The 25,628-nt window shown below is 40.3% G+C and overlaps 1 protein-coding gene across 3 annotated transcripts; it reads left to right on the top strand.

Annotated features, from left to right (window-relative positions):
• Positions 1-776: 776 nt before the first annotated feature.
• ibtk (inhibitor of Bruton agammaglobulinemia tyrosine kinase) lies at positions 777-24,384 on the top strand. 3 transcript variants are annotated; one of them, XM_026183659.1, is made up of 30 exons: positions 777-964; positions 1,554-1,656; positions 2,031-2,409; positions 2,551-2,647; positions 3,901-4,025; positions 5,446-5,556; positions 6,891-7,061; positions 7,229-7,346; positions 7,719-7,899; positions 8,986-9,109; positions 9,432-9,609; positions 9,813-9,966; positions 11,786-12,170; positions 12,366-12,622; positions 12,708-12,794; positions 12,899-12,981; positions 13,873-13,910; positions 14,039-14,135; positions 14,277-14,378; positions 15,765-15,882; positions 16,053-16,113; positions 16,713-16,840; positions 17,015-17,127; positions 17,217-17,362; positions 17,526-17,644; positions 17,916-18,014; positions 18,224-18,379; positions 19,285-19,485; positions 22,662-22,794; positions 23,239-24,384. In XM_026183659.1, the coding sequence occupies exons 3-30, from the start codon at positions 2,086-2,088 to the stop codon at positions 23,362-23,364; spliced, it is 4,032 nt and encodes a 1,343-aa protein (XP_026039444.1). In that variant the 5' UTR covers positions 777-964; positions 1,554-1,656; positions 2,031-2,085; the 3' UTR covers positions 23,365-24,384. The 3 variants fall into 3 exon arrangements, with proteins under 3 accessions (XP_026039444.1, XP_026039442.1, XP_026039443.1); XM_026183657.1 differs by having other exon boundaries at positions 1,554-2,409; XM_026183658.1 differs by lacking the exon at positions 777-964 and adding an exon at positions 1,147-1,311 and having other exon boundaries at positions 1,554-2,409.
• Positions 24,385-25,628: the final 1,244 nt, after the last annotated feature.

The following is a 25,628-nucleotide window of genomic DNA, read 5'->3' as shown; positions in this document are numbered from 1 at the left end:
AAAGTTTATATTTAAGTGTGAATAGCATTAGTCATTTAAAAAATATTCAATAATGAATTCTTGCTTCTATGGAACGCTTATTATTGTCTTTTCTCTTGATTAATCTGCAAGCTTGTTAAGATGTAATATTTATGGTATTTATGTTTTCATTTTTTGTTGTTATTATGTTATTATTCATTAACATATGTACAAGGTACAGTTATTATAGTTTTGTATTTTCTGATCATTTTTTGTTTTTATTTCATTTTGACTTTTTGTTTTTAATTCAGTTTAGTTTTAGTTTGGTTCCATACTGGGTTTTCTTGTTTCAGTTTACTTTTTGAACTTTTCAAATTTTTTAACAGTCTTGTAGACACACAGAGTCATCAGCCAAACTGTAACTATGATAATAATAATAATAATAATAATAATAATAATAATAATAATAATAATAATAATAATAATAATAATAATAGTTATTATTATTTATTTTATTTTCATCAAACTAAGAAATACTAAAACTAAGGTTTTCCTCTATATATTTTTTTTATTATATTTTAGTTAATTTTGAGGTCACAAAATCGTTTCAGTTAGCTTTATTTTTTCCCCAGAATATTTTATTTTTATTGTAGCTACCTAAAAAAATTTTTTTATGCAGTTTTAGTTTTTCATTTTGTGTTAGTTAACCAGAATAATCTTGGTATAGGAAACTAAATGTCAAAATCGCATCCTATGACATCACCCACAGAGCGACTGACCGCCCCAAAAATCCGCCAATAGGACATCAGGATGCAGGAGCCGTGGCCAATCAGAAGTCTTGACATTGATGCAAGCTCTCTTACCTAACCTGCAGGGGCTCATACCTGTCCAAAATTCGTACCGGCGAAAAAATACATTGCGTTTTCCATTTGTAGTAATGACAAAGTGGATTTACGTCGTTGATGCTACTTTCTCCATGTCCTCTTTTTTCTTTCACTAGCGGAAGGTAAGCAATACCCCGACGTTAGCTTGCTAACGTTAGCTTGCGATGATGTGTCAGCTAAGCGAGCTATCAAAGTAGTATTAGGTAACTGTCTTTAATTAACTATACTGGGCTGATTTTCAAACTTGTCCAAATCCGTGCGTTTATCCCGCTTTGAAATTATCTATGTTGCAGTACCCTGTTAGGCAGGATGAGCTAATATTACTGGGTGAAGTAGCTGCTGTGCACAGCCTGCTTCTGCAGCAAGTTAGATAAGCAATAAAGGAGATACGACTGTTTCTATTAAAGAAATGGGGCCACTAGGCCTTAACATCAAGGGTGTTTTAGCTGACCATTAGCGAGACCAAATGGTGAGTGGACAATAACAGCAGTTAACATTAAGCTAAGCTAAGTTAGCCTGTTACATAATCGTGGTGATTAGTCAACATTAAACCTTGTAAACTCAGCTGACTCGAGCTACTTCAGACTGATTTTAGGGCAGACTTGTTCTGAAGTTTACACTTTTGTATTTGACTATTGCACACGTGATTACATGTAATCAAAATGAGGACGCTGTTTTGTCACTAATGTGTGCTTCAACTTTCTCCTTTAGGTACACTCTACAATTATGGAGTTGTGAAAAAGAGGTGTCAAAATTTGGGGGGGAAGGTGGCCTTTCCCCTCAGGTTTGATGGTTGGGACTGCAGGAGGAGAAGGTCAGAGGGCTGGTGAAGTTGTTGCCTTTTGTACATAATTAGAGGGAAGACTATTTTTGCAGATGTTGTACAATTTCTTTTGTATAAATTCATAAAGAAGTTTTGTATTTATTAAAGTCCTGATGCCATTGTACACTGCGAGCACCCAGCCTTGTGTGCGGTCCTTGGTCGAAATGGTGGACTGAAACGAGTCACGCAGAGCTCTGGAGTCGCTAGGGTGCGGTGGAACCTCAACACAAGCACAATTCTAGCACTCCAATCTACCTCGGCTGTTTTATTTTTGTCCTATTTTTTTCCCGATTGTTTCTGTTGTTTGTTGCCACACATTACATTGTTTTTGAGTGTGTTTGCCATTATTGGTGGTGGGCTGGCAGAAGGTCTTTGCCAAGAGGACAAGGGCTTCACTGTGAAGATTTGTCAGAGGTCAGGATGAATCAGGCACCGCTGGACTGCACCCCCAAATGCCGCTCACAGCAGCATGCAGACCAGGTGGTTGCTGCACTAACAAGCGGCTCTGAGGGGCAGCTCCGGGCTTTCCTGACTTCACACTGCCACAATGCAGCCACTTTGCGGGATGCCTTCGGTCGTACAGCCCTGCACCTGGCAGCCTCACTGGGTAAGAAGGCCCTGCTGGAGTGGCTGCTGAAAATCAAAAGTGCTGACCTGATGCTTAAAGATAAGGAGTCCGGCTGGACCGCTCTGCACCGCAGCGCCTTCTATGGACAGATCCACTGTCTCATATCACTGGTCAAGGTGTGTGTTGATGGAGTGCCATCAAAATTCAAATTATTACCAAGAAGAAACAGTCCAATCAAAGCTTTTAGTACTGTAAAATGACAAACCTTATTCTGAAGAGACTCAAACTTTGACCTACATTTGAATTTTGAATTGCAGCATGGGGGACTTCTCTCCACCCAAGACAAGGAGGGTCTTTCAGTCCTGGACTTGACCATGAAGGACCGCCCATCACATGTCTTGTTTAGAAACACTGGTAAGAAAAGCCGACCCCCTCAGACGCTGCTTTTAATGCTTTGGTTTGGAGATATGTCACTTCGCTTGTTCAAAAAAGAACAAAGCTTGGGCATATACTACGATTCAATATATATGTGATATCTTTGTCTTTTCTGCCTTCCCTTATCATATCACTGGTAATAGGTAAGTGGTTATCGGCTGGATCAGTCAAATGTAGCCCACATTGAAGAGGCTGTGTTGGCAGCATATGACTAACCACAAATAGGGACAGGTCCGATGGCAACCGAGCAGTCTATTTTATGATGATCAGATTGTAATAGTACAAAAATACAACCACCTGCTGAAAGCAACACGGCTGCTGCAGTCAAATAAGCAAAATGCAAGTGTGTGTGATAGGCAAAGTGCTGCAGAGTAGTTCAGTGTTGAAAAGCTCTGTGTAAATGTGTTTAAGTGCACTCTGAGCTTTGCTCAGTGAGACCAGAAAAGCTCACTGTGTCAGGTAACAGACTTATCATTATCATAGCTGTATCACTGGAACACAGGCGATTCAGACATATAATTACAATTGCGTATTCTGTTAAACAGTCTGTGTTGTGTGACGTGTTTGTGTTATTCTTGCAGCTGAAGCCCCTGCGGTGTTTAAAAGGTCTGAAAACAAATAAAGAATAAATATAAAAATGGTAAATGGGCTGTATTTGTATAGCGCTTTACTAGTCCCTAAGGACCCCAAAGCGCTTTACACATTCAGTCATCCACACATTCACACACTGGTGATGGCAAACTACAAAAACAGAATTTAAACCAGTAACCATGTTTAGTGTGCTCGATTTGATTCAAAATCACCAAGTCAAGAGCTAAAATTCTCCACTTTAGTTTCATATTGCTATATTGAGGCTTCAAAAGTCTGCAAAAGTTCCTACCTGCGCATTGTGGACCTCATTGTGTATGTAGTAGGTTTCCAGGCTTTTCTAGGAATAGTTATGTTATTTTCCAGGGAATTGATTGGTCAGCAGGTAGTTGTTTGGTATGCGTTGATCTCCTTTGTGGAACAGAACAGTCCAGAGCAGCCTAGGACTGCTCTGGACTGGCAGGCTGCAAACCTAGGCCGTCTGTCAAGAGCAGGCTAGGTTTGCAGCATATGTGCTGTCTCACTGAACCCCAAATCCAGTTTTGCACTACAGGCCTCTGTAGTTAAATCGAACATTAGGTGGAGACAGTGTTTTGGCTTTTTTTTTTTTCTTTTTTGAAATAGTGTTTCTTTCTTCACCTTAGACCCAACTGAAGTTTACACGTGGGGAAACAATACAAATTTCAGCCTCGGTCATGGCAATCAGGAGAGCCGACAGCACCCTGAGCTTGTCGATGTCTTTGCCAGGACTGGAGTTTACATCAAGCAGGTAGGCTAACAACGCATTGCTGTCTTAACATTTCTCAAGGGAGTGGGAAAGTGTTTTTCTACCTCACACCCTCAAAACCCAACTCATGTGTATCCCTGTAGCACCAGGAATGCTGTAATAGCTCCGTGTTTTGACTGAGTACCAAGATATTACATTAAATAAAAAAAAGAAAAAAAAAAGAAAAAAGCCAGTGCACATGGGTGTTTCAGATAAGCCACATCACTTGGGTAAAACCAGTAAAACACTCCTATCCCCAGAGCCCTGTATTACACCACCTTCTCCTCAGGGCACATGAAAATTTGCAATGTTTTTTTTTTTTCCTCCCCCTTTCAGCTGTCCAGTACTGTTTAGTCCACAGCAGCTGAAATAATGCTTATGCTGGAGAGCTTCAAACTGTACCTGCGATAAATGTATTAAGTTATACATTAAAGCATATTACATACTATAATGGGGCATATTGTAGTGAGTCATGGCCTCATTTCCCGGTTCATCTAGGAGGTGGCTGGATCAGTAATGTTATTTGAGTCTAATACAGCATTGTTTCTGTATCATCAGGCGTGGTCTACCATCTCTTGTACAACCTTCATTTGTGACTTAGTGGAGCTGGTCTGTACATTGTTAACCCCTGCTAGCTAAACTGTGCCAAGCCAGGCTACAATTTCATGCGTTTGTCATGTCTAGGCTCTTAGTGTGATTAATATAGCTCCTGGAACCAGTTCAATTACCCCCAGTGGCCTGTGTACCCAATGGGTGTCGGAATAAGATAAGACTGCGTTTGCTATATTTTCACTTTCTGTTTATCTGTTGACTAATAATTTATCTGTGCCCAATGTTGTGTAATTGCTGTTTACAGCTGAAAGTGTGAGGGTTGTTCTTTTTCTTTTTTTTTCCTCTAACCTGCAGGAGTCATTTCATAAAGCTAGTCGAGGACAGGTGGATCTGATTTCATGACCATTTCATGACCCTGTGAGACTCAGTGTAGTCTTTGTCTACCTAGTCCAATCCAGCAGGTGCCAGAGGTTAAATATTAATTCCACAATGACATGTTTTTAATTAAATGAGCTATACTCATGTGTACGCATGTGTGTGGATGTCCACATCAATGCGATACTTCAGGAGACATCCCTGTGCTCTATTGAAGGCTTGAGGGGAGCGATGTATTAGTAATGATGTTTGCTTTTCCACCTGTGCCCTGGCCTTTTATTGCCGTAGTGTTTTACTATCGCTACAAGAAGGGTTGGCCCAGGGACATGGAAAGAGATGCATTGCAGCCTCGTACGTGAGGTCAAAATTATAATGACAAGAGCATTAATCAGCACAACCAAGCACCTTGTAATTTTCCTGTAGTGGGATATGCAGGCTATTAAAACTGAAAGCAACAAGGGGATACCACAATTACGTTTGTTTCTTCTTTTTGCAGGTGGTGTTGTGCAAGTTCCACTCTGTGTTCTTGTCTCAGAAAGGCCAGGTGTTCACCTGCGGGCATGGACAGGGAGGCAGACTTGGCCATGGAGATGAACAGACTTATCTGGTGAGATCTGGTCATCATGTCAAAATATATTTAAAACGAAATGAAGAATTCCTTCCTCTTTAATGAACAAATATATCAATGCATTATCATCATAATCATGTGCTTGTGCATTTTATTGCTTCAGTTACAGAAAATTTAGGTTAAAAAAAAAAAGTGGTTTTGAAACTTGATCTGGATTTGATATTCATTTAAATCATAATTCTAGACAAACACAATCTATTTTAATCTATTATAAATGAAGTTCAAAACAGCCAGGTTTTCTTTGTGCTTGCTGGCTTGGGAAAACCTTAAACCTCAGTTGTAGATAACGGGTATCATAACGGTGGTTATCAGCTTTCTCTGGTAAGCCAAGCTTTCTGCTTTGGTCTCCATGTGTGCTCACATACAAAATGATCCCTATGAGTGCCTCCTCCAGTCAGAAATGTTTTTAGATGATGATGATGATGATGATTATAAAATAGTGATTAAAAAATATATAAATAATACAAAAATGTCAGTAAAATGTAGCATTTTTAAAAATAAAATTAGATTAATCCTGCAGAATTAAATATTAGTCATGAGATTTAATGCACAAAGCTTAACAAAACTTAACTTCATACATCACATTGTTGTTTGATCTTGTGAGCATCTACAGTCTTGAAAATCCTCTATTTTTACTCTTCAGCCGTAAAAGGCTGATGGGTTATTTTTGTCACTCCACTTCGTCCTCGAGTTCACAATCTTGGGTGTCCACATCACTCTAGTGACGTGATTATTCCCACCAACGTTTTTTTCCTTTCTTTTCTGTAGAAAAGCAGATTTTGTCAGTTGCCAAACTGGAGGGGCGCTCAATATCTCCTTGACTCAAAACACATATTTTAAGGAGATTTTTAAAAGCTGTCAGCACAAAGGTTCACTTACTTTGTTCAGTTGACACTTTTCAGTACATGCTGAAAAATTTGTGTTCAATAAAGCCACAGGAAGTACAATAATTGTGTTCACTAGAGGATTATGGTTGTCTGTGGGACTTGGAGACGGGGATGGTAAGTGAGAGAGGTGCTTGTATCGCATCTGTAACTTAAGATCCCAACTACACAGATATACGGTACAGAAATGTCTTTAAGTCTGTTACGCTAAATGCACAGTCTCATTTGCTTTCTGAGCTTTTAATGGTTTAACCAATGAAATGTAGAGCTGTGGTATCAGCCTTCTGCTGATACGAATTTAACACTTCTTTCGTGTACTTCAGATGGGCTTGGAAACAGTTGTTAAACCCTCTGCTTCTCTCTCTTTATCTTGTTTTATATTTTTGGCTATATTTCTTTTGTCTCATTCCTTTTTTTGCTTTTTTCCAGGTTCCTGGAATGGTAGAAGGCCTGATGTCCCATCACTGCTCCCAGGTGGCAGCAGCTAAAGACCACACAGTGGTCCTGACAGAGGAAGGCTATGTTTATACGTTTGGTCTCAACACATTCCACCAGCTGGGCCTAGTTCCTCCTCCCGCCTCTGCATTTGTACCTAAACAGGTAGGAGGTAGCAGTGGGAGCTGCTGATGTTTTGCAGTGAATCAATCAAGCTTTGGCTTACCTTTAATTAATTTGGTCATTATTAGTATATAAAAGGACCTTATGAATTGATGTTATCTGTTTTGTTTTTTGTTTTTTTTATGATGTAATATTTGCTTTTCATAAAGGTTTTCTCCAAGATGCTCAAAGGTAGGACTGTGATTGGAGTTGCAGCAGGAAGGTTCCACACAGTGCTGTGGACCAGGGAGGCTGTCTATACAATGGGACTCAATGGAGGCCAACTGGGTAAGTCCTCATCCTTAAAGTCAGCCAAAATATTACCACAAAATAAAAAAATAAACACTTTTCAGATACATGATATGATTTAACAGTTTAGATCAGTCAGTTTAAGATGAAACACACAGCAAGGGGTCATGTGTGACCATGCCAGAGAACAGAGCCAGTATATTTAGCACAAATTCATGAATAATGATTGTATTGCAAAAGTAACTTTGCACAATTTCCAGTTTACTTATTGTAGGAGAGACGTTTTATTTTTGTAAAATGCCATTAATAAGATAATAAGGAGATTTAAAAAATAAAATAAAATCATTCCATGTTTTGAAAAAACTCTTTAATAATCACTTCCTTTCTGGTATGTTTTGTCCTCTTTTCCAGGTTACTTGCTGGATCCAAATGGAGAAAAGTGCGTAACAGCCCCCCGGCAGGTGTCAGCTCTGTACCACAAGGATGTAGCCATATCTATGGCAGCAGCTAGTGATGGTGCAACGGTAGTTGTGACCGAGAAGGGGGATGTGTACCTCTTAGCTGACTACCAATGCAAGAAGATGGCTTCAAGGTGAATAAATCAGTAGGATATCGTGCCAACCTTAAAGTTTAGCGCTCTTAAACCTGCAAAAATGTATATTTGGGCCATGTGGGGGCAGCAGAAACAAAGTATGAGCTCAACATTATCATGATCCCCATTTAGATTGGTGTTGTGATCAAATAATTAATCATTTACACATTGAGCAGTAACTTATTCTGAGTCATCTGTCTGGCTATTTGGCAAGCTTGCATCTAGTATTCAGTCTCCTTTAGCTTTGGTTTTGTTCGCCGCTGTTGTTTCCACTGACTCCTGATTGCTAGATGATATACTCAGTTTGGCAGTGGTTTGCTAACTGTGTTTCTGTGCTTATACTCACTGCTAAACAAAAGTTGAAAAAAAAAAGGGTTAAAATTGGCTGGCTAAAGGGTTAAATTGATCTTCGTAGCAAAGCCAAGCGTAGCTGCAGAATCGGCTGATAATTTTCTGTCGGTTCATCACTATGAGAGACTCAAAGGTTTCACATTGCCATATTATTATTGTGTTAGACTAGACCATAATCCTATACCCGAATCAATAAATAGCTTTTAGATTAAGCTATGTTAAATGGCCCATCTTTTAATTTGATAGAACAATACCATCTGGAATCAAATAACTAATGGACAGTCTTCACTTTGCTCCAACCTTCTCATATTTTTCTACTGAAAATTGCTCATACTCTGGCAAAAAACGCAGCGCTTTTATCTGTCATTATGTTAGAGCCAGATGTGAAGATTTTTTTACAAGCACAGCAATTTTCTCATTTATTTTGTTTTCGAGCGATTGTTTTATCTATAAATATAAGTCTCTTTCACTGCAGCTCAGAAGTTGCTGCTTGTTTAACGTGTAGTCTTAATGAACTGCATTTCAGGCACTGCTCTGTGTCTGACAAAAAATATTTGAGAACAGCTTTATTAGAAGTTTGATTTTATTGTATTAAATATCATCCCCTAGATTGGAAATAGTTGTCTATTCTGTGAGTTCTGTAGTTTAGTGTCGTACATACAAATGTATGTATTTGTAAATACATTCCTGCTCTTCTTTCTTTTCCGATTATTGATTTTGATGGGTCTCTTACAGGCAGCTCAACATCAGGAAGGTCCTGGTCAGTGGGGGGAGTCTGGACCATCGAGTAGCTCCACAGATCTTGAACGAGGGAGGAGCGGAAAAGGTGGTCATTCTGGCGTTGGATACAGCTGGGAGGGTAAGTGCACTGTTATGCAGCGCTGTGCTTTTTGTTCTACTTTAGAGGTGCTTTAAAAACCACAAGACAAGCACCATTTAGTTCCTGTATCTTCAACAGAAGAGGGATGTACAACAGTAAAGCTGTAGTTCACTTGTGCTTCACTTATTAAATTCTGGTACATGGAAAGAAATACATCCTGTTATTTTTATCATCACTTTACTTTTCCTATTCTTATCTAACCTATGCTACACGGTTACACAATCCAAAATCTGCCTTACCTGTGTGACAGCCTATAGATAAAAATGGTGAGTAAGACTAGTTTTTCTCTTGTCTCTGTCAGGTGTTTTGCTGGCGTTCCACTGGCAGCTCGGTGAGACAGTGCCGGTGGGCGTACGCGCGTCAGGTCTTCATGGCGGACATCGCTCTCAGCAAGAACAACATGATGTTTGTGACTCAGGATGGAGAGGGCTTCAGTGGTGTGTGGGCTGGAGAATATAAGAAGTACGGGGAAAAGAAAGGTGAGGAATTTAGGGGGGAGAAAGGTGTGTTAAGTTGGCAATTGATTTATTTATTTTTCCTCCACACTTTTTTTTATCCGTGCTGGGATTAGACTTTGTTATATTGTGGCCTATCTATAAAATACATTTCAATGAAAGTTAAGAGGAGTGCCTTGAAATGGATTATTACAGTATGTGGTAAATGTTTTCCTTCTGTGTTACAGAGGGCAGTGTGGAGGTGTGTGGCCACTCGGATGTTGGGACACTGTATGAACGAATCCGCCTGGAGAAACTCCCCTATGTCCACAGAGCTGTCAGCATTACCATGGACTCAAAGGGCCGGAATTTTGGAGTTCTCCAGGCTGACCCAAAAACCAGGTACACATACCCTCAAGTGAAGAAAAGGCACTACAATAAGGGACGGACACTTTAGTAGAGCTGTAGATAGAGACTTTGCTCATCCCACGCTGGGAAAATACATTTGTTACAGGAGTACAAGGTCAGGAAGAAAAAGTGAATTAGAGATGGATTAGAAAAAATAAATGTCGTGTACAAAAAAACCAAAATATTATATAAAGGTACACAAACCTAAAAAATTGCCTAATCCAGCAGCCCACACATGCAATAGTTTATACATCTCTGTTAGGTAACCCACTGTAGGTGAAATGGCCATGAAAAAGTTTTTTGTGTGTGCCAGTGAGCACAGACTACTTCCCAGTATGAAGGCAACAATGCAGCACCAGAAGGTACACTGTCCAGAATGATTGTAAGGTAGTTTTATCTTAAACATTTTGGATAAAATTCAATTATTATTGCCTAGAGAGCCACTTTTGGATCGGTTATCCACTTAAAGCTTGAGAAAGAAAGCAGCTTAAACACAGCCTCTGCGAACAAGGCGTAGATAATGAAATGACTAACACCTAAGGAACAACTGACATGAAGAAGTAAAGTCTTAAAATCTTAGTTCTTTATGTCTATGAAGTATGATATCTAAACTTAAGTAAAAAGAAGAGGTTTAATATTCTGATCTTTACTAATAATAATCACTAGTGTAATAAGTTCTTCCATCCGCAATAAAAACATGGTTATAACTATCCACTAGGGGTGTGTTTTTTATAATCGATTTATCGATTAAAATCGATTCTGGCTTGGATAACGTGAAATCGATTCATTAAAATCCTGAATCGATTTCTTTAATATAAATTTATATAAATATAAATTTATTTTGCCCGAAATGCCAGAATCTCAGGTTAAACCTCACAAAATTTCAACAACCACCCTCATTTCTGCTGTTCAATACTGAACAAATTTAAACTTTTTAAAATTATGCAAAATGCAAAACGCTTAGCCGTGTCTCTAATAAAACCGCTGTAACGTCAGAGGTAATGTTCATATGTTGATTAATGATTTTCTTTCGTTTTTGATGTACTGCAGAATATTTGTATAAAATCCAGGCCAGGAAAATCACCTTCATGTTTTTCTGTGTTTTATCTTCAGCTACTTTGACACAAAGGCATCTGCTGTGATGCTCACACCTTTGATAAAGTCTTGCGAGTGTCAGCTTCCTTTTTATAGATACAAAAATATGTAAATCTACTGATCTGAATTATAATATTTCTGACTGTCAAAATTTCCCAGATTCAAATTGAATTGAATCTAATCGAATTAAATCGAATCGTGGATCAAATCGATTCGGGATCTTGTGAATCAGAAGCGAATCGATTCTAGAAATGAGTGACGATACCCAGCCCTACTATCCACACTTCGGTAAAATCTTAAATGTTAAATACTTAAAAAGAGGTACTTTAAAGTCCCGTCCCCCCCCCCCCCCCCCCCCCATACTTAAAAAGCTCACTAAATGATGTGTTTTGGATTCACACTGCAGCTGCTTAGGCATGAATCAGGAGAGTGGACTGTTTCTCTGAGCAGCTCGTGCCTTATTTTTTATTTTTAGATCTCCTCTCTGCTCATTACATTCATTGCTTTATTAGGAGTCAGCTGGGAAGATTCTTGTCTCTTTAAGGGCTAAGCTACTTGCTATCATTCTTCTCTTGTTATTCAAAAGCTATGTTATATCATTTCTGATTAAACTGGATTTGAAAGATTAAATCCAGTTGGGTTTTTGTGTGTGTGTTTGTAATGAATGAGTTTTTATCATTTAAACCTCAATCATGTTCCCTGTGTATATGTACTCCAGCCTGTACGAGGTTCCCAGCATTTCTCCGTCATCCTTCTCCCAGCACTTCGGGAGCCTTCTGGATGAGGCGGACGAAATGGACAGCATCCACGATGTGACGCTTCAGGCTGGTGATCGCACTTTTCCGGCTCACAAGTACATTCTGTCCATGAGGTCCGAGTTCTTCCGGAAGCAGTTTATGTCTGAGCACTGTGGGGTCGATGAGGAGCTCGATAAGGAAGTGAGGAAGAGCGAAGATGCCGTGGGGTGCGATTTGCTCATTCTGGAAAAAATCCCACCGGACATGATGGAATACGCTCTTCACTTCATCTACACAGACTCTTGTGAGCTGCTGGTACACGGGGCGAGGCCGAGAGTGTCGGGGGTCATTACAGTCCCAAACCAGGTGAGGGGGGGGAAAAAAAAGGAAAATCATATGTGCTTGATTACGCTGTACTGTAATGTAGCTTTTTCTTTATGCTACATTGATTTTTAACTCCACAATAATTTCATTTTCATTGACCTGGGAGGTCTGTTAGCTCTGACTCGGCTGTGTTGATTCATGAAGACTGTCTTCTGCTGTATCCATTGCCTTGGCCAGGATTCAGAGGAGGGCAGGCTTATCAGTAGCCTGCAGGACTTGGGTCTGAGTGGTCGTTCAGCCCTCGAGGTGTACCGTTCCCTTCCACCTGCAGCCAAAGGCAACAGTGACAAGGCCAAGGGCAAAGGCTCCAAGCCTGGCAAAAAGGGGAAAGGAAGCAAAGGTGACAAGGCCGGAGCCAACGAGGGAGGTGCCAACCCAGTGAAAACCTTACAGGGTGTTGCAAAAAAACTCGGCCTGGGCAGCCTGTCGGCACGGTGAGAAGCCGGGCGCACTTTAAGCTCAAGGGCAATACAGATTTCGTGTCCTTTGTTTTCATCCATTTTTTTAATTTCTGCACAGACTGGATGGTGTCAAATACGAAAATGGAAAAATTAATGTTACAAACAAGAAAACAGGCAACAAACCAAAATTCTACCAGAAGAAATGGTACGTATGTGTGTCTATAATCAGCTTTAGTTACTGAATAAACTGCAAACTTGTCAGACACAACTTAACTGTTTGTATATTTTGTTCTTTCTATGTCTGTGCAGCTCTTATCTTTGTGATGTCACTCTGAAATCTGAAGATGGGAAAGAGTTTTCTTGTCATAAAAGTGTCCTCTGTGCCAGACTAGGTAAGATGAATCAGGTAGCATTCAAATCAATAAAAACTGTAACTTCAGTTTGTTTTGCACAGCTGTGTATGGCATAACATATCATTTGCACCATTTAATTCTAAAAGGGCTAACCGCTTAAGAAAGTAACTCATTACCTTTTGTAGCACAACTGGTTTTCCTTCCTTTTGCCTGTAAGAGAGCATGCAAAGGTAGTCTGTAGGTTCAAATACTGTTACTGAAAAGATGAGTTTTTATCATGCATGTCATCTAGATACACATGCTACCCCCTCGTGGATCCAGAATGACTTTTTCAGTAATCCCGTACACCATATTCTCCTTAGCTGAGGTAACAAAGAGACGTGTAAAAAATGAACCTCACAAAATACAATACCTGTAAAGTGAACCAGATGTTTTAAAATGGGTTTGTTTTTAAGATAAAAACCCAGTTGAATGTAAATGCAGAGTTTCTGTTCAAGCAGTAGGATTGTAATTAACAGTATTTCTTAGAAGACTGTGGGGTTGGCTGCAGTTTTGCAGCCAACCGTTCTGACATTCCTAGGGTACTTAATATTGGTCCATGTTCTGTCCCAACACCAGCTGTCTATATAAATAAATCCCCCAACCCAAAATTCTGCAAATGCAATCGAGACAGTTCCACATCCAGTTCTTCCTTAATTATTGTAGGCCTTTTTGGAGACGATATTCTCCAGAAGTACACGTGAGAAAACCTAGTAACATGTTTTCGATAGTCATCCAGTTTGACCAAAATTGAAACCTGTATTTTATGTAAATGTTCGCTTCACGTGAGTAGCCAAATTTTAGTGTTGATTAGAAATACTTTTTTTTTTCTTTCTTTTTTTTTTTGGAAAAATGTACTTCAATTGTTCTCTTGTTTCTGTCCTTCTGCAGAGTACTTCAACAGTATGCTCGGTAACCCCTGGATTGAGGTATGCCAAGTCCCCCATCCTTCTGTTGTGATATATATAATTATTATTATTTTTTTAAACCAGTCACAGCTCTAAAGTCACACAGTTTCGTACTGGTACTCTGATAATATTGTCTTGCAACCCTTCAGGCCACGTCTTGTTCTGCACTCGAGATGCCCACTAGCTCAGAGATCCTGCAGGTCATTCTTGAGTACATTTACACAGATGAGTCACCCACGATTAAAGGTAACCTAACAAGTTAGGGTTTTTTTTCCTAATGAAAACACATTTTGAATTGTTTTTTATGGTCATGTGCTCTCCAAATTTAGATGACTGTGGGGGAAAACCCCACACTGATCATACTGTTCTCTCACTTTTCCCTGCCAGAGTCTCTGAATGTAGAGTTTGTCTGCAACGTGTTGGTTGTCGCTGACCAGCTCCTCATCACACGGCTAAAGGAGATGTGCGAGGTCGTCATCACGGAGAACCGTACGTTCTCTTACTCCAGTTTGTGACATAACTTCTTGCACTTGCACTTTTCTTTTTCTTTTAGTAGCCCCCTTCATTTGAGAGTATCTAATTCTCTCTTCTTCTTTTTTTTTTTATTATATTTTTATTGAAGAAAAAAAAAAAAGGACTTGTTACAATAAAGTGCATTGACATTATTTAGTCAAAAAAAAGAGAAAAGGAAAAAAAAACAACCCTTTTTCTTAGTCCTTTTGTTTTACATTCTCATAGCAAAAAAATAAAATTAACTCATTGGCTTGACAATGTGTTACATAATGCAGCATGTTTAACTTATTTACAAAAACTACATTAGGTACATATTATGAAGTTGAGGGTCAACCTGCCATTTATTCCATATTTTGTAGAATTTGTCTTTCCGAATTTTTAAAAAGAATGTCAGTTTTTCCATTTTAAATATTTCGAAAACCACATTAAACCAGTCCTCAAGTGTTGGCGGAGTTGGATTTAACCACTTTCTGGTTAGTGATTTTTTTTTTTTTTTTTTTTTTTTGCTGGCCGCTAATAGCGCTTGTAAGAGTTTTATTTCCCCTCCCCGGACCGAGTCAACAACCAAGCCCAAGTACAAATTTACAAAATTGATGTCAAATTTTATCTTAAAAACCTCACACAAAGTTTTATGGATTCCCAGCCAGTAATTTTTTAAGTTAGGGCAGTCCCAAAAGATATGATAATGATGTGCCTCTTCTGATCCACATCTTCTCCAGCATTCTGCTGTCCCATTTTTATATTTAGTTTGATGAGGGGTTTTGAAAAATCTAATAATGTTCTTCCAACAGTGGTCTCTCCAAGATAAAGAACTTGTTGAGTACCAATGAAAATTACAAATCCTCTCCCAGTTCTCGTTTGTTATACCCATCCCCGATTCCAATTCCCATTTAATCTTAACATTTTGAGTAGTATCCTTCCTTGCTTGAAGGAGCACATCATATAGTTTGGAGATTGCCTTTCTCAGAGTACTATCATATGCTAATTTAACTATCTTAAAAATTTCTGACTCAACCATATTTGGGTTTGGGATATTGCAGTGTTTATTAAAGTAATCCCTCATTTGAAGAAACCTGAAGAAATCTACTTGTCTTAAGCCATTTCTTATTTGTAAAGACTGGAAACTCTGTAGTGTCCCTTTATGTGTGAAGGAATGGAATGTTGTTAGTCCACTCTCTATCCAGGACTGAAATCTAATCTAGAGTATCTAATTCTCAGCATTAGCCTTGGGGCATCTGTTTAAAGTTAAGTTCACATTGTCCTCGTGTCATCTTGATTCTGAATAATTTTATACATAGAACTCATGAAAACAATAAGCACACACAGCTGCATCGTTTCAAACCGCTGCTTTTCTGCCCTCAGTGACTCTGAAGAACGCTGCAGAGCTCCTGGAGTTTGCCATCATGTACAATGCAGAACAGTTAAAACTGTCCTGCCTCCAGTTCATTGTGCTCAACATGGCCGCTCTGCTGGAATCAAAGTGAGAACTTAAAGCCAGTGTAGCATTTTGGATTCAAAGTGGTGTGTTCAAGATCATGAATATGTTTAGTAGAACGTGTGCATGTAAATATGGATCCATAGAGCAGAGCAAACAGGAGAAGTGTTTTCTAATCAATATGTTTTTGTTTTGTGTTACTTTGGTGTCCTCAGAGCTCTGGATATTCTCAGTGATGAAGTGCTGGTGGAGCTTTCTGCAGCCTACAGGAAGATGGTGAGTCCCCTTCCACCCTTAAAAACACCCCAGTCTGTGTCAGAATTTCTTTTTAAAGATGCTCATTGTTTAACTTGATTTCTTTTTTTCTTTTCCCCCCCAGTGAAATAAAATAATTCTTTAAAGTGAACAGCAGGGGGCAGCTCTTGTAGTTGTAGAAAGACATGCAGTTGTATAAAAGCCTATAGGGGAGCAACCCTTGGCTTCAGTTTCCTGATGACTTTATGGGCTCAGTTGCTAGGTTAAAGTTACACTGAACACAACATAAAGTTCACTTTGTACATTATTATCAACAGGTGGGGCTTCACCTAGTCTGAAGTGATGTCGCTACATCTGCCTTTTACTTCCAGTCTTTTGTCACAGAAATCATCCTGTTGTTCTGACTTTCACTGATAAATCTTAAAATTATCTACACAATGTAGAGATTGAGCTGTAGAGAGTTTCTCCTGCCTCTGCAGACTGAAAACATGTTTGTCGATTGATTCATTGATTAACTGTAGGTGATGTAATGTTTTCTAAGACAGCCATACTTAGATTTATTTGTCTATTGCATAGAGTTTTTCATAAGTTTTTCTTTCTTTTTCTCCATTTGATTTCAGATCCCAGCAATGCAGAAGCGTGTTATCACACCATATCCTGGTGCACCAGACCTCAGTATGTATGAGGATGAGGATTTGGACTCCACATTCAGCCCTAAACCAGAAGCAGATTTGGATCACTCTTGCAGGTACAGTCAAATATGGTATTAACTTGGTACACAGTATCACTATGTTAATTTCTAACGGTTTATAGCTAAAAGGCAGGGAATTATCTGTGATACCTTTAAAGACGTCTATTAAATGTCTTCAGTGTGTCAGCCTAACAATAATCTGCTAATAATTTCACACATTGTCTTTTTCAGGGAAATCCTGTTAAAAAAAGCTAAAATGAAGGCTAAGAAGAAACCAAGGAGGCGCTCTGATAGCTCAGGGGGCTATACTCTCTCTGATATCATCCAAAGCCCTCCTGCTGCTGGTATGTGGCTGTCAGCTTCTTTGTGAAGTTGGATCTTGTTGTTATTGAATTTATGACGTTACCTAACACATGCTTCTTTTTTTGCTCAGTGGTCTCCCCATGCCTGGTGAAGTCAGGTAAGGTGAACTCGACTGAGTCTCTGCAGGAGCTCCTCACATCAGACTCTGAAGGCAGCTACATGGGGGTCGGCAGTCCCAGAGACATGCAGTCACCTGTTTTCCATGAGAGAGCTGAGGTTAATTTTACATCTTTAATATGTTGCACATCGCGTGTAGTTAGAAGTGTGAAATAATTAGATGAATTGCTAGATTAAAATCAAGACTGCAAAGATGGTCGAGTTAACACTGTTAAGTTAGAGTTGAAGTGTTTGTGAGTTTTATTATTTTTTTTATCTGCAGGATGAGAAAACCTTTAGCCAGAGGCTGAAGACCCCACCCAGCACCCCAACATCTATTAAGAACTGCCTCCCAACTCCCCCCAACTCTGCTCCGCAAACCATCCCAAAGGTCCTTCCCTGGTAGGGTAACTTTGATGGTCTGAAATTTATCAACATTTTTGTTGTCTTATTAATTTGTTTTTCCCACATCTCCTCAGCTGAGAAATGCAGGTTTAAGATTGAACAAAGGCTATCTTGAGAGGATGTCATTTTATCCTTATATCCACCCACTTTATGTTGAGGGGGTGGTTAACAGAAAGGAAGCATTTTCAGCCCTGATAAATGAATAACCACTGAAATCTGAGCAGTATATCTTTCATATTAAGTTTGACTCTGTTTTTTCAATTTGCAGTCCTGCTCGTGCACCTCCAGTCTTGGATCTGAGAACCATCATGGACATGGAAGCCAACTCTCTGCAGACTCTTGGAGCAACTCCTAAAAGCCCTGGAAGGTGGGCGGGTGGTCTACAGTGTTTAACTGAGAAATCTTCAATGAAAAAATGATTTATACCACTTATTCCAGTCAATAGAAGGGAGTGATGGGTTTAATTAATGACTAATATCTGTACATTACACATGTATCTTTCAGTTCTTAATCCACTGTCTGGAAATGAGAACTGTTGCTTACTTGAGCTCTGCTTATTTTCCCACCTGTCCACAGTGTCAGCACCAGCATTAAGCACTCCCCTCTTTCCACTAAACTGTCCCAGAAACAGAGGAAGATGCTGGCCATGGCTAACAAGGAGGCCAGTGCGGAGTCCACAGCATCCAAACCAACCCCCACAGCCACTCCATCCAAAAGCAGTGGAAAGGCCTGGTGAGTGAGCCCAAATACGAATACCGCTACTGTCATGGAATACCTTTGTGTTCCTGATATATTTCAGGAAATCTCAAAAGAGACAAAATGCATTTTGTGCAGTGAGCCCACACATTCCTACTCTGGATGGGACAAGTATTTGTGAAATTGTGTAGCATGTAGAAAATATCAAGAGTGGAAATCTCCCTTCTCCTCTTAGCTAAAATGCTACTGTTAATCCCTTCCACAGAAAGTGTGTGTGTGTGTGTGTGTGTGTGTGTGTGTGTGTGTGTGTGTGTGTGTGTGTGTGTGTGTCAAAGCAGGTTTACAGCTAATACAAGTACAAACAGCTACAAAAGCTTTATATTTCCTATTTGTAAAGTAGATCTGCTTTATTAAGAAAAATATTTGTTTACATTGTACAACAGATAAAAGTTGGCTTAGTGAAAATGCATCATTGTGATTGTTTGCCTGCTTGTTGATGGTTTGACAGCAGAAGGCTTATGTTGCATCCAGTGTTTAGTTAAAAGGCTTGGAGAATACTTGTGGTGGATATTTGTTGCTGTGCTTGGATTAGGTAACACTAACTATACTAGCAATATGATCAATTTGCATTCTGTTTCTGAAACAGGTTATAAGATGTGCCACAGTCATCTGCCTTGTGATCTACCCTACACTATGATTTTAGTATTTATTTATTTGTTTTTACCCTCAAAGTTGGGCATGCTTACAGTATAGGTCCCCTTTGAGCTTGGGCATTTGAAACCTGAATCTGTGGTTAAATTACTCAAAAAGGGACAAGATGAAGAAAGTTGTGAGCCACTATGTAATGTCTTAAACGCACCAGCAGCTACAGAAAGGGTAGCCACCTTTTGCTTTTAATTGTGAACTTCTTCTTCCCTTCTATGATTTCTTTCCACCTGCAGGGTAACTGCTGTCCAGTCCCCACCCTCCTCGTGTTCATTTCGGGCTCTGCTGGAGGAGGAAGAGAACCATTTGATCCGAGCAGGGCAAACCGGAACGCAAAGGGGCCAGAGCACCCTGGGATCCCCCATCGTTGCTGCACCTGCTGCCAGAAGGGTCACATTCAAGTGTGCTGAAGGCAGCGAGTCAGAGAGACCCGCGGGGTAAGCAGAAGTCAAAGTGTAGCGTACAGGAGTAAGGGTTTCTTCCTTACACACTGGAGGTAGAGCCAAAATAGCCTCTCTTTTTAAGGAGATAGAAATAGTCCTGAATTGAGACTCGAATCTGTGCCAAATATTTTGAGACGGCCAAAGAGTACCTCATCTGTTACATAAAACATATTATAGGTTGCTGCTGCAGTAAGATTGAGTGTTTCTGACTTGTGCTGCTGATTTCCACTTGGAGGCACTATTGAGGTTTCATCATGTATCAGCTGTTGTGTTTTTTTTTTCCAGCAGTCTGCAGCCCTGTAGATAACCAATTGTCTTAGCAGTAATCTCCCATTATTTTTACTTCTAATTTCTGCAGCCTGAACATCAAACTTGGCCCCCAAAACAGGAAGACAGTATATACGTAACACAAGCAGGCACTGTTTCGCAGCTAAGACATATAAAAGAGGAAGTGATAGTGATTGTTTAGACTTATTGTTCAGGAAACGCAAAAATAAAAGCTGTGATTGTAACTAACCATAACGCTAACTAGTGCCAGGGCACTGATAAGATGTGCTGTAGTTGGATAGGCTGACAGCCTGAGAAACGCATTAAGCTCTTTGTTGTGTGAGGTGAACGGCTCTGAATGACCCAGTGCTGCTGGGTTGACCTGCCCTTGACTGAGTCACCCTGACCTTTACAATGTTCCTCAACAGCTGGATAAACACGGCATGCACAGAAGATATTCCTAGCTGTAGTAAGTGGCGTGCTCTTCTTTCTGACGTTGGGTAGCTCGGAAGCAATGAAATCCTCTATGTTTGGCCACCTTTGCAGCTTTTAATTCCTTTCAGGTCCGCAAAGTCAAGTTAATCTTGTCTATCTGTATGTAAGCACATCTCTTATCTGATTTCATCCTCCTCTGCTGTATGTTTGGCCATGCTTCATGCTGTTAAGAGCAGACTGCTAGATATTAAACAGCTGTGAAAGTAAGTCAAGTGAAATCAGTGATGTTAATCAGAATTGATAAGGGCAGCCCTTGTGTCACAGCAGATCACACAGAAACGGGAGCAGGTTTCAGGTTCGCCCGGGTATTTGGATGAGCAGACACGGACGAGTTCAAGGCTCAGGAAGCAGCCGTGCACGCTCTTGTGTCTGCCTTCTGGGACACAGTTTCCACATCCCAAATCAGATTTAATAGAGATGCCTTTATAATCTGCGCTGTGATTGAATGTCAGACATTTTTTCCTCTGCTTATGTCTTGTGGAAATATTTCCAGCGTTGTCTCTCGTCCAGATGAACGATCAGACAAACGGAGGCCCCTCTTTCCATACGACATTAGCGTGCGCCATAATGGAGTGTTTTTGGCAGGATTTGTAACAACCCGCTATATAAACAACCTACAAACTAAAAAAAATCACTTAAAGCACACACAAATCAGTCTAAAGGTAGCTCATTTGTATGAGTCAGGTCATATTTTACCCACTGTGTTGAATAGATGTATTCTTTAACAAACATTATATATTTATACCCTCTTCTCTAAGTTGTTGTACAAGTATTTTAGGAGGATTTAGAAATGTGAATATATATATATATATATACATGGTGTTTCAAGGGAAAAACACCATCTATAAGCAGCAGGAAAGGGGTTTAAGTCGGCTTTCAGTCAACCTTTGTGCACACTTTGAATCCTCTGACAGCTTTTTTTTTTCCTGCTGTTGCAGTAACTCGCCTCATGTTTACAAATGATAACAGGTGTGACTTTTCTTATACTGTTGGAGCAAGGTCTGCATTTTATTTTTAGGCTAATCCATTTGGACACTGATGTGTGAGCCGTCACGTTTTGGAGTCTGTTTTTCTACAATTTTTAGAGTCAACAAGGATGCTGAATATAAAAGTCTAAACAATGTGTTTGCGAACGCAAATCCCAAAAAATGTTGCTGTGTATGTCCTCGGTGTGTAAATGGATATAGCTTGTGACTGTTCTTACCTTCATTCCTCTGACAAGGGAAGATTAACAGACTGAACAGTGTGCTGCATGCTATCAGAAACCCCACTGAGCTGCTGAATGTAATGAAACATGTAGCTATTAACTTGGTCTATCAGAATAGCTTTGGGGGGGACTGAATGAGTGGGAGAGTGCAGTGAGAACTGCAAACTCTGACACAGCTTTACTCTATAAATGCATTACACAAGGCAGCATTAGAATATGCTGGTATTTTTAAACTTCAGCAGTAAGTCAGACTCCAGTGGTTTGTGCCCCTCGTCATCAATTCTGCTCATATCTTTATGAACAGAATTTCTAGTTTCAGCCAAGAGGTGAAACTAGAAATTTGAAATTGAATTTGCAAAAGGTTTTTTGCGGATGATGTGGTCTGCAGTAATGAAGACGCTTTACCAAGTCTGTTTTGGTAAAGTGAGGGCCAAACATCAGAGCCAAGTTATCATCTCACTGGTGAGTCTACATTCTTACCCTCACCTATGGCCTCGAGGTGTGGGTAGTGATAGAACTGGATTGCAGATACAAGTGAAGGAACAAACAAGTTCCTCCGAGTGGTTTCTAGGCTGTCCCTCAGAGATGAGGAGCTCAGTCATTTTGGTGTGGCTCAGAGTAGAGCAGACACTCCTCTACATTAAAATGAACCAGCTGAGGTGGTTGAGGGATATAACTCCTGAATCCCTTTTAGATCAGGTGTTTCAGGCACATCCTACTTAGAGAGGACTCTGGGGCAGACCCAGGAAACCCCAGAGAGATTATGTCTATTGTCTGGCTGGCTTGGGAATGTCGCTATGTCCTCTGTCTCTTCCCATCCATCCCTGTGTCCCTGACCCAGACCCAAATAAATACCATGATATTTGACACAGCACACCTAGGAAGAGTGCTGTGTCAAATGCAGCAGAGATCAGAAAGGGTTGTAGCTTGACTTTTTATTGTAGCATGTGCAGCAATCATGTTAAAGTCTTCAGCAAAGCATTTTAACTTCAGTACTGTTGTGCAGTAGTGGCAGAGGCTTGTTAAAGCCGGGTGGACAGGTGGCCATTCACACACCGGAGCTTGTCAGTAGTGGTTGACTCAACCTTTGTCCACTGACTCAGACTCTTGTTGCAGCACTGGATACCAACGTGTGTGTGTGTGTGTGTGTGTGTGTGTGTGTGTGTGTGTGTGTGTGTGTGTGAACCATCTATCCCCTCAGGCCGTGGGTGCTGGGTGCAGTGGGCAGCCCTCCCCTCTCCTCCCTGGTGACCTTTGCTTCCATCGTGGAGGAAGAGAAGCAGCAGGAAGCCGCGCTGATCCGCAGCCGAGAGAAGCCGCTGGCGCTCATCCAGGTAACACATTGTGTCTGTGTGTCACAAGCACGCACACACACCCTTGGCATCACTGATTGGATAGCTTCTGTGCACAGCGTCGGTATGGAAAACATGGCAGTGGTCCATCAGAAGATGCTTCTTGTGTCTCCTGTCTTGCCTTATCTGACTGACTTTTACCTAATCAGCATTGCACTCTGTACAGTGCTGGTTAGAAATGAGGTGTCTCCAGGTTTGTCTCTTTGACAGCACACTCTTCTCCTCTCCAGCTGGTTGCCAGACTTCTGTCAGAGCCTTCACAAAAACACTTTTTCCCTGTGAGGTTTTCTGGTTGCTATTAAGTAAAACACTTATTACCATTAAGCTTTCAGCGTCAGCATTTTGTTCTTTTCCCTCTCAATTGAAGTTTGTTTTTTGTTGGGTTTTTTTTTTCAGTTTTTTCCTTGTTATTTTCTGTCTTTATAGATTGAAGAGCGGGCCATCCAGGATCTTCTGTTCCACTATAAAGCCCATGACAACCCAGATGAGCTGATAGTGGTGGAGAGGTCTTCCAGAGGTCCCATAGCAGTCCCGACCTGGAACAAACACTGATGTTTAACGCCAGTGACGTTCACCACAACCGCTACATACCATCAATGTGAGAACATCTCATCCCATAGTCACTCTATACTTCAGGCAGTTTCCTCAAGATCCATCAGTCCATACTAAGACGTACTTGGGACTCATCATCCTAGTTTAAGAGGAGTGTGATGCGAAGCTCGCTTCTCTCTGCAGTTTTAGGTTTAATTTGTTTTATTGCTGCTCAGCATTTTGTTTGTGTGTGAAAGAATGAGTGTTTTTCCCACAATTGAATACAGTACTGGGACTGGGATGAGTTGTGCATGTTTTTTTTTCTTTTGATGTACTCTTTACTCAGCAAAAACAATGGCATAAAAACTAAACAACTCTTACAAATGAATATTATTAGTGATGTGAAGTTGAAGTTGTCAAAGAAGTGAAAATGTGAGACGTTCCAGGCCACACAGAATGTGTCCAGGCTACATCACAGGGGCTCTCTGGAGCTTAAGAGAAGTTAAAGAGTGCCAAACATCATCTGTGGTAGAGCATCAGGAGCAAGTCGTATGTGAGCTGTTTAGCAAGGCAGTACATTTTTTTTTTTCTTTTATGGACCCCCCTGCTTTATATCAACATTGTGTGCTTCAGTTGATCTGCAGTGACATGGTAATTTTGCAGTAAACAGTAACCTTTACTTTAAATTCAAACACGCTCACATTTGTCATAGAATAAAAAGCGTTATTTGATGCAGTTACAGCGAATGCTTAAGCCAGACTATACTCAGTAGGGTTGATTGTGTTCAACTGCTCAGTAATGTGTTCTAGAAATGCTCCTGTGCCTTTCTATTACATGATAAACAAAGTAAAGCAGCTAAAAATAATTTTTTTTCTCCTTATGGTTTTACTCTCCAGCTCTTTTCCTGGAGCCAGTGTAAGCTTGGTAGGTAATGTTCTCATTTTCAGATGCCATTTTTGCCAGTGCGTTTGTATGTTTGAGGCCTAAAGATGTGATGGGAAAATGGCATGCAATAATAAAACATCTCACCTGTGCAATGAACCTGGCTCCTCTCTGTGTTTCATAGATCTGAGTGGACAGAATAGAATTTTAGAATTTCTAAATAAAGTCTTATCAGAGAGACTCAGTCATTCGCTGGATAATGTGGATCTCAAAGTATCTAATAAAAAATAACATTTAAGCTCTCCATCTCTCTGCACGTCATCTGCCCTGCATGAGCAAATGACCATTATTAAGTCTCAACCTGTGATTAACTGTGATGACCCCGATCTGAGCAGAGAGCACGGTGATTGAGGGATTTTATTGGCTGTAATTACAGGTAGAGCATCACATTGGAAGTCAGGAAGAGACAGCTCACGGGGAAAATGTTAATTACAGATTAAGATCTATTAGCTGGTGCAGAGATGACACATGAATCAATGCCTCGGAGGGAGAAAACTTCCTTTTTGACATCACACCAACGTAGCCTGGAAACTAATGAGAGATTTTTTTTTCTTTTCAAAAGGACTGCTCATGCTGTGCATTTGTGTGCTGAATAAAAATTAAGTGGTTTAGCGTGTAGTGTAGTGCCACACGACGTCTCCTAAATATGACTGTAGAACACAAGCTCAGATAAAGTATTAAGGAGTATTAACCAATAAGCTATAACTTTAAAACCTAATAATATGTAGAGCCCCCTCAGGGCATGGATACAGGACAGGAAGCAGATCTTGTGGGTTGTGTGGGTTGGCTTCTGAAGGATCTCGGTTTTCTTAGGAAATAGAGACCACTTATCCCCTTCAGCCTGTTGTTGATGTGGACGCACTTGCGTTCCTCCATTACATCAAGATCCTGCCCCGGGGTAGACATGGATTGTCTCTGATTCTTTCCAAACCACTTCACAAACTCATCCACTAGTGCCTCCACCCCACTAACACATTCAACCAACCACTGCAGAACTGTCAGTACTGTAGGTAGGTGGCACGACCCCGTAGTAGTACTGTAAATCTGAGCTGTACACTGTGAACAGGAATGCAGACAGAGCAACAGTCTTATATACTGCACCCTGTCTGTCAGGTGGTCATTGATGTATGAGCTGGTCAACATGTTTACTGAGATTTCCTATAGCTTCTTTTTCAGCAGCTGAATCATGTTAAAGGAGGTGATCTTCACTGTGCAGCTGCTACCACCCAAATGGGAGCAGGCTCTCTGCAGCATGTGAATGATTAGATTCATTCTTTGTACACAAACAGCAGAGGGTCACACAGACTAGAAGTGTTGGAAACAGGAAGCCTGGCTCTGTTAAA

This window comes from Astatotilapia calliptera, chromosome 11, assembly GCF_900246225.1.
Source record: "Astatotilapia calliptera chromosome 11, fAstCal1.2, whole genome shotgun sequence".
NCBI classification, from domain to species: Eukaryota; Metazoa; Chordata; class Actinopteri; order Cichliformes; family Cichlidae; genus Astatotilapia; species Astatotilapia calliptera.
Note: the sequence above shows the minus strand (reverse complement) of the source record. Positions and strands in the feature narration are given on the sequence as shown.

What these genes read in the sequence shown, in the direction of transcription:
- ibtk (XM_026183659.1), top strand. Translation starts at nt 2,086, where the DNA reads ATGAATCAGGCACCGCTGGACTGCACCCCCAAATGCCGCTCACAGCAG. An exon ending in TGTCCTCTGTGCCAGACTAG is followed by an intron (nt 12,982 to 13,872) that starts GTAAGATGAATC and finishes GTCCTTCTGCAG; the next exon opens with AGTACTTCAACAGTATGCTC. An exon ending in GGTCGTCATCACGGAGAACC is followed by an intron (nt 14,379 to 15,764) that starts GTACGTTCTCTT and finishes TTCTGCCCTCAG; the next exon opens with TGACTCTGAAGAACGCTGCA.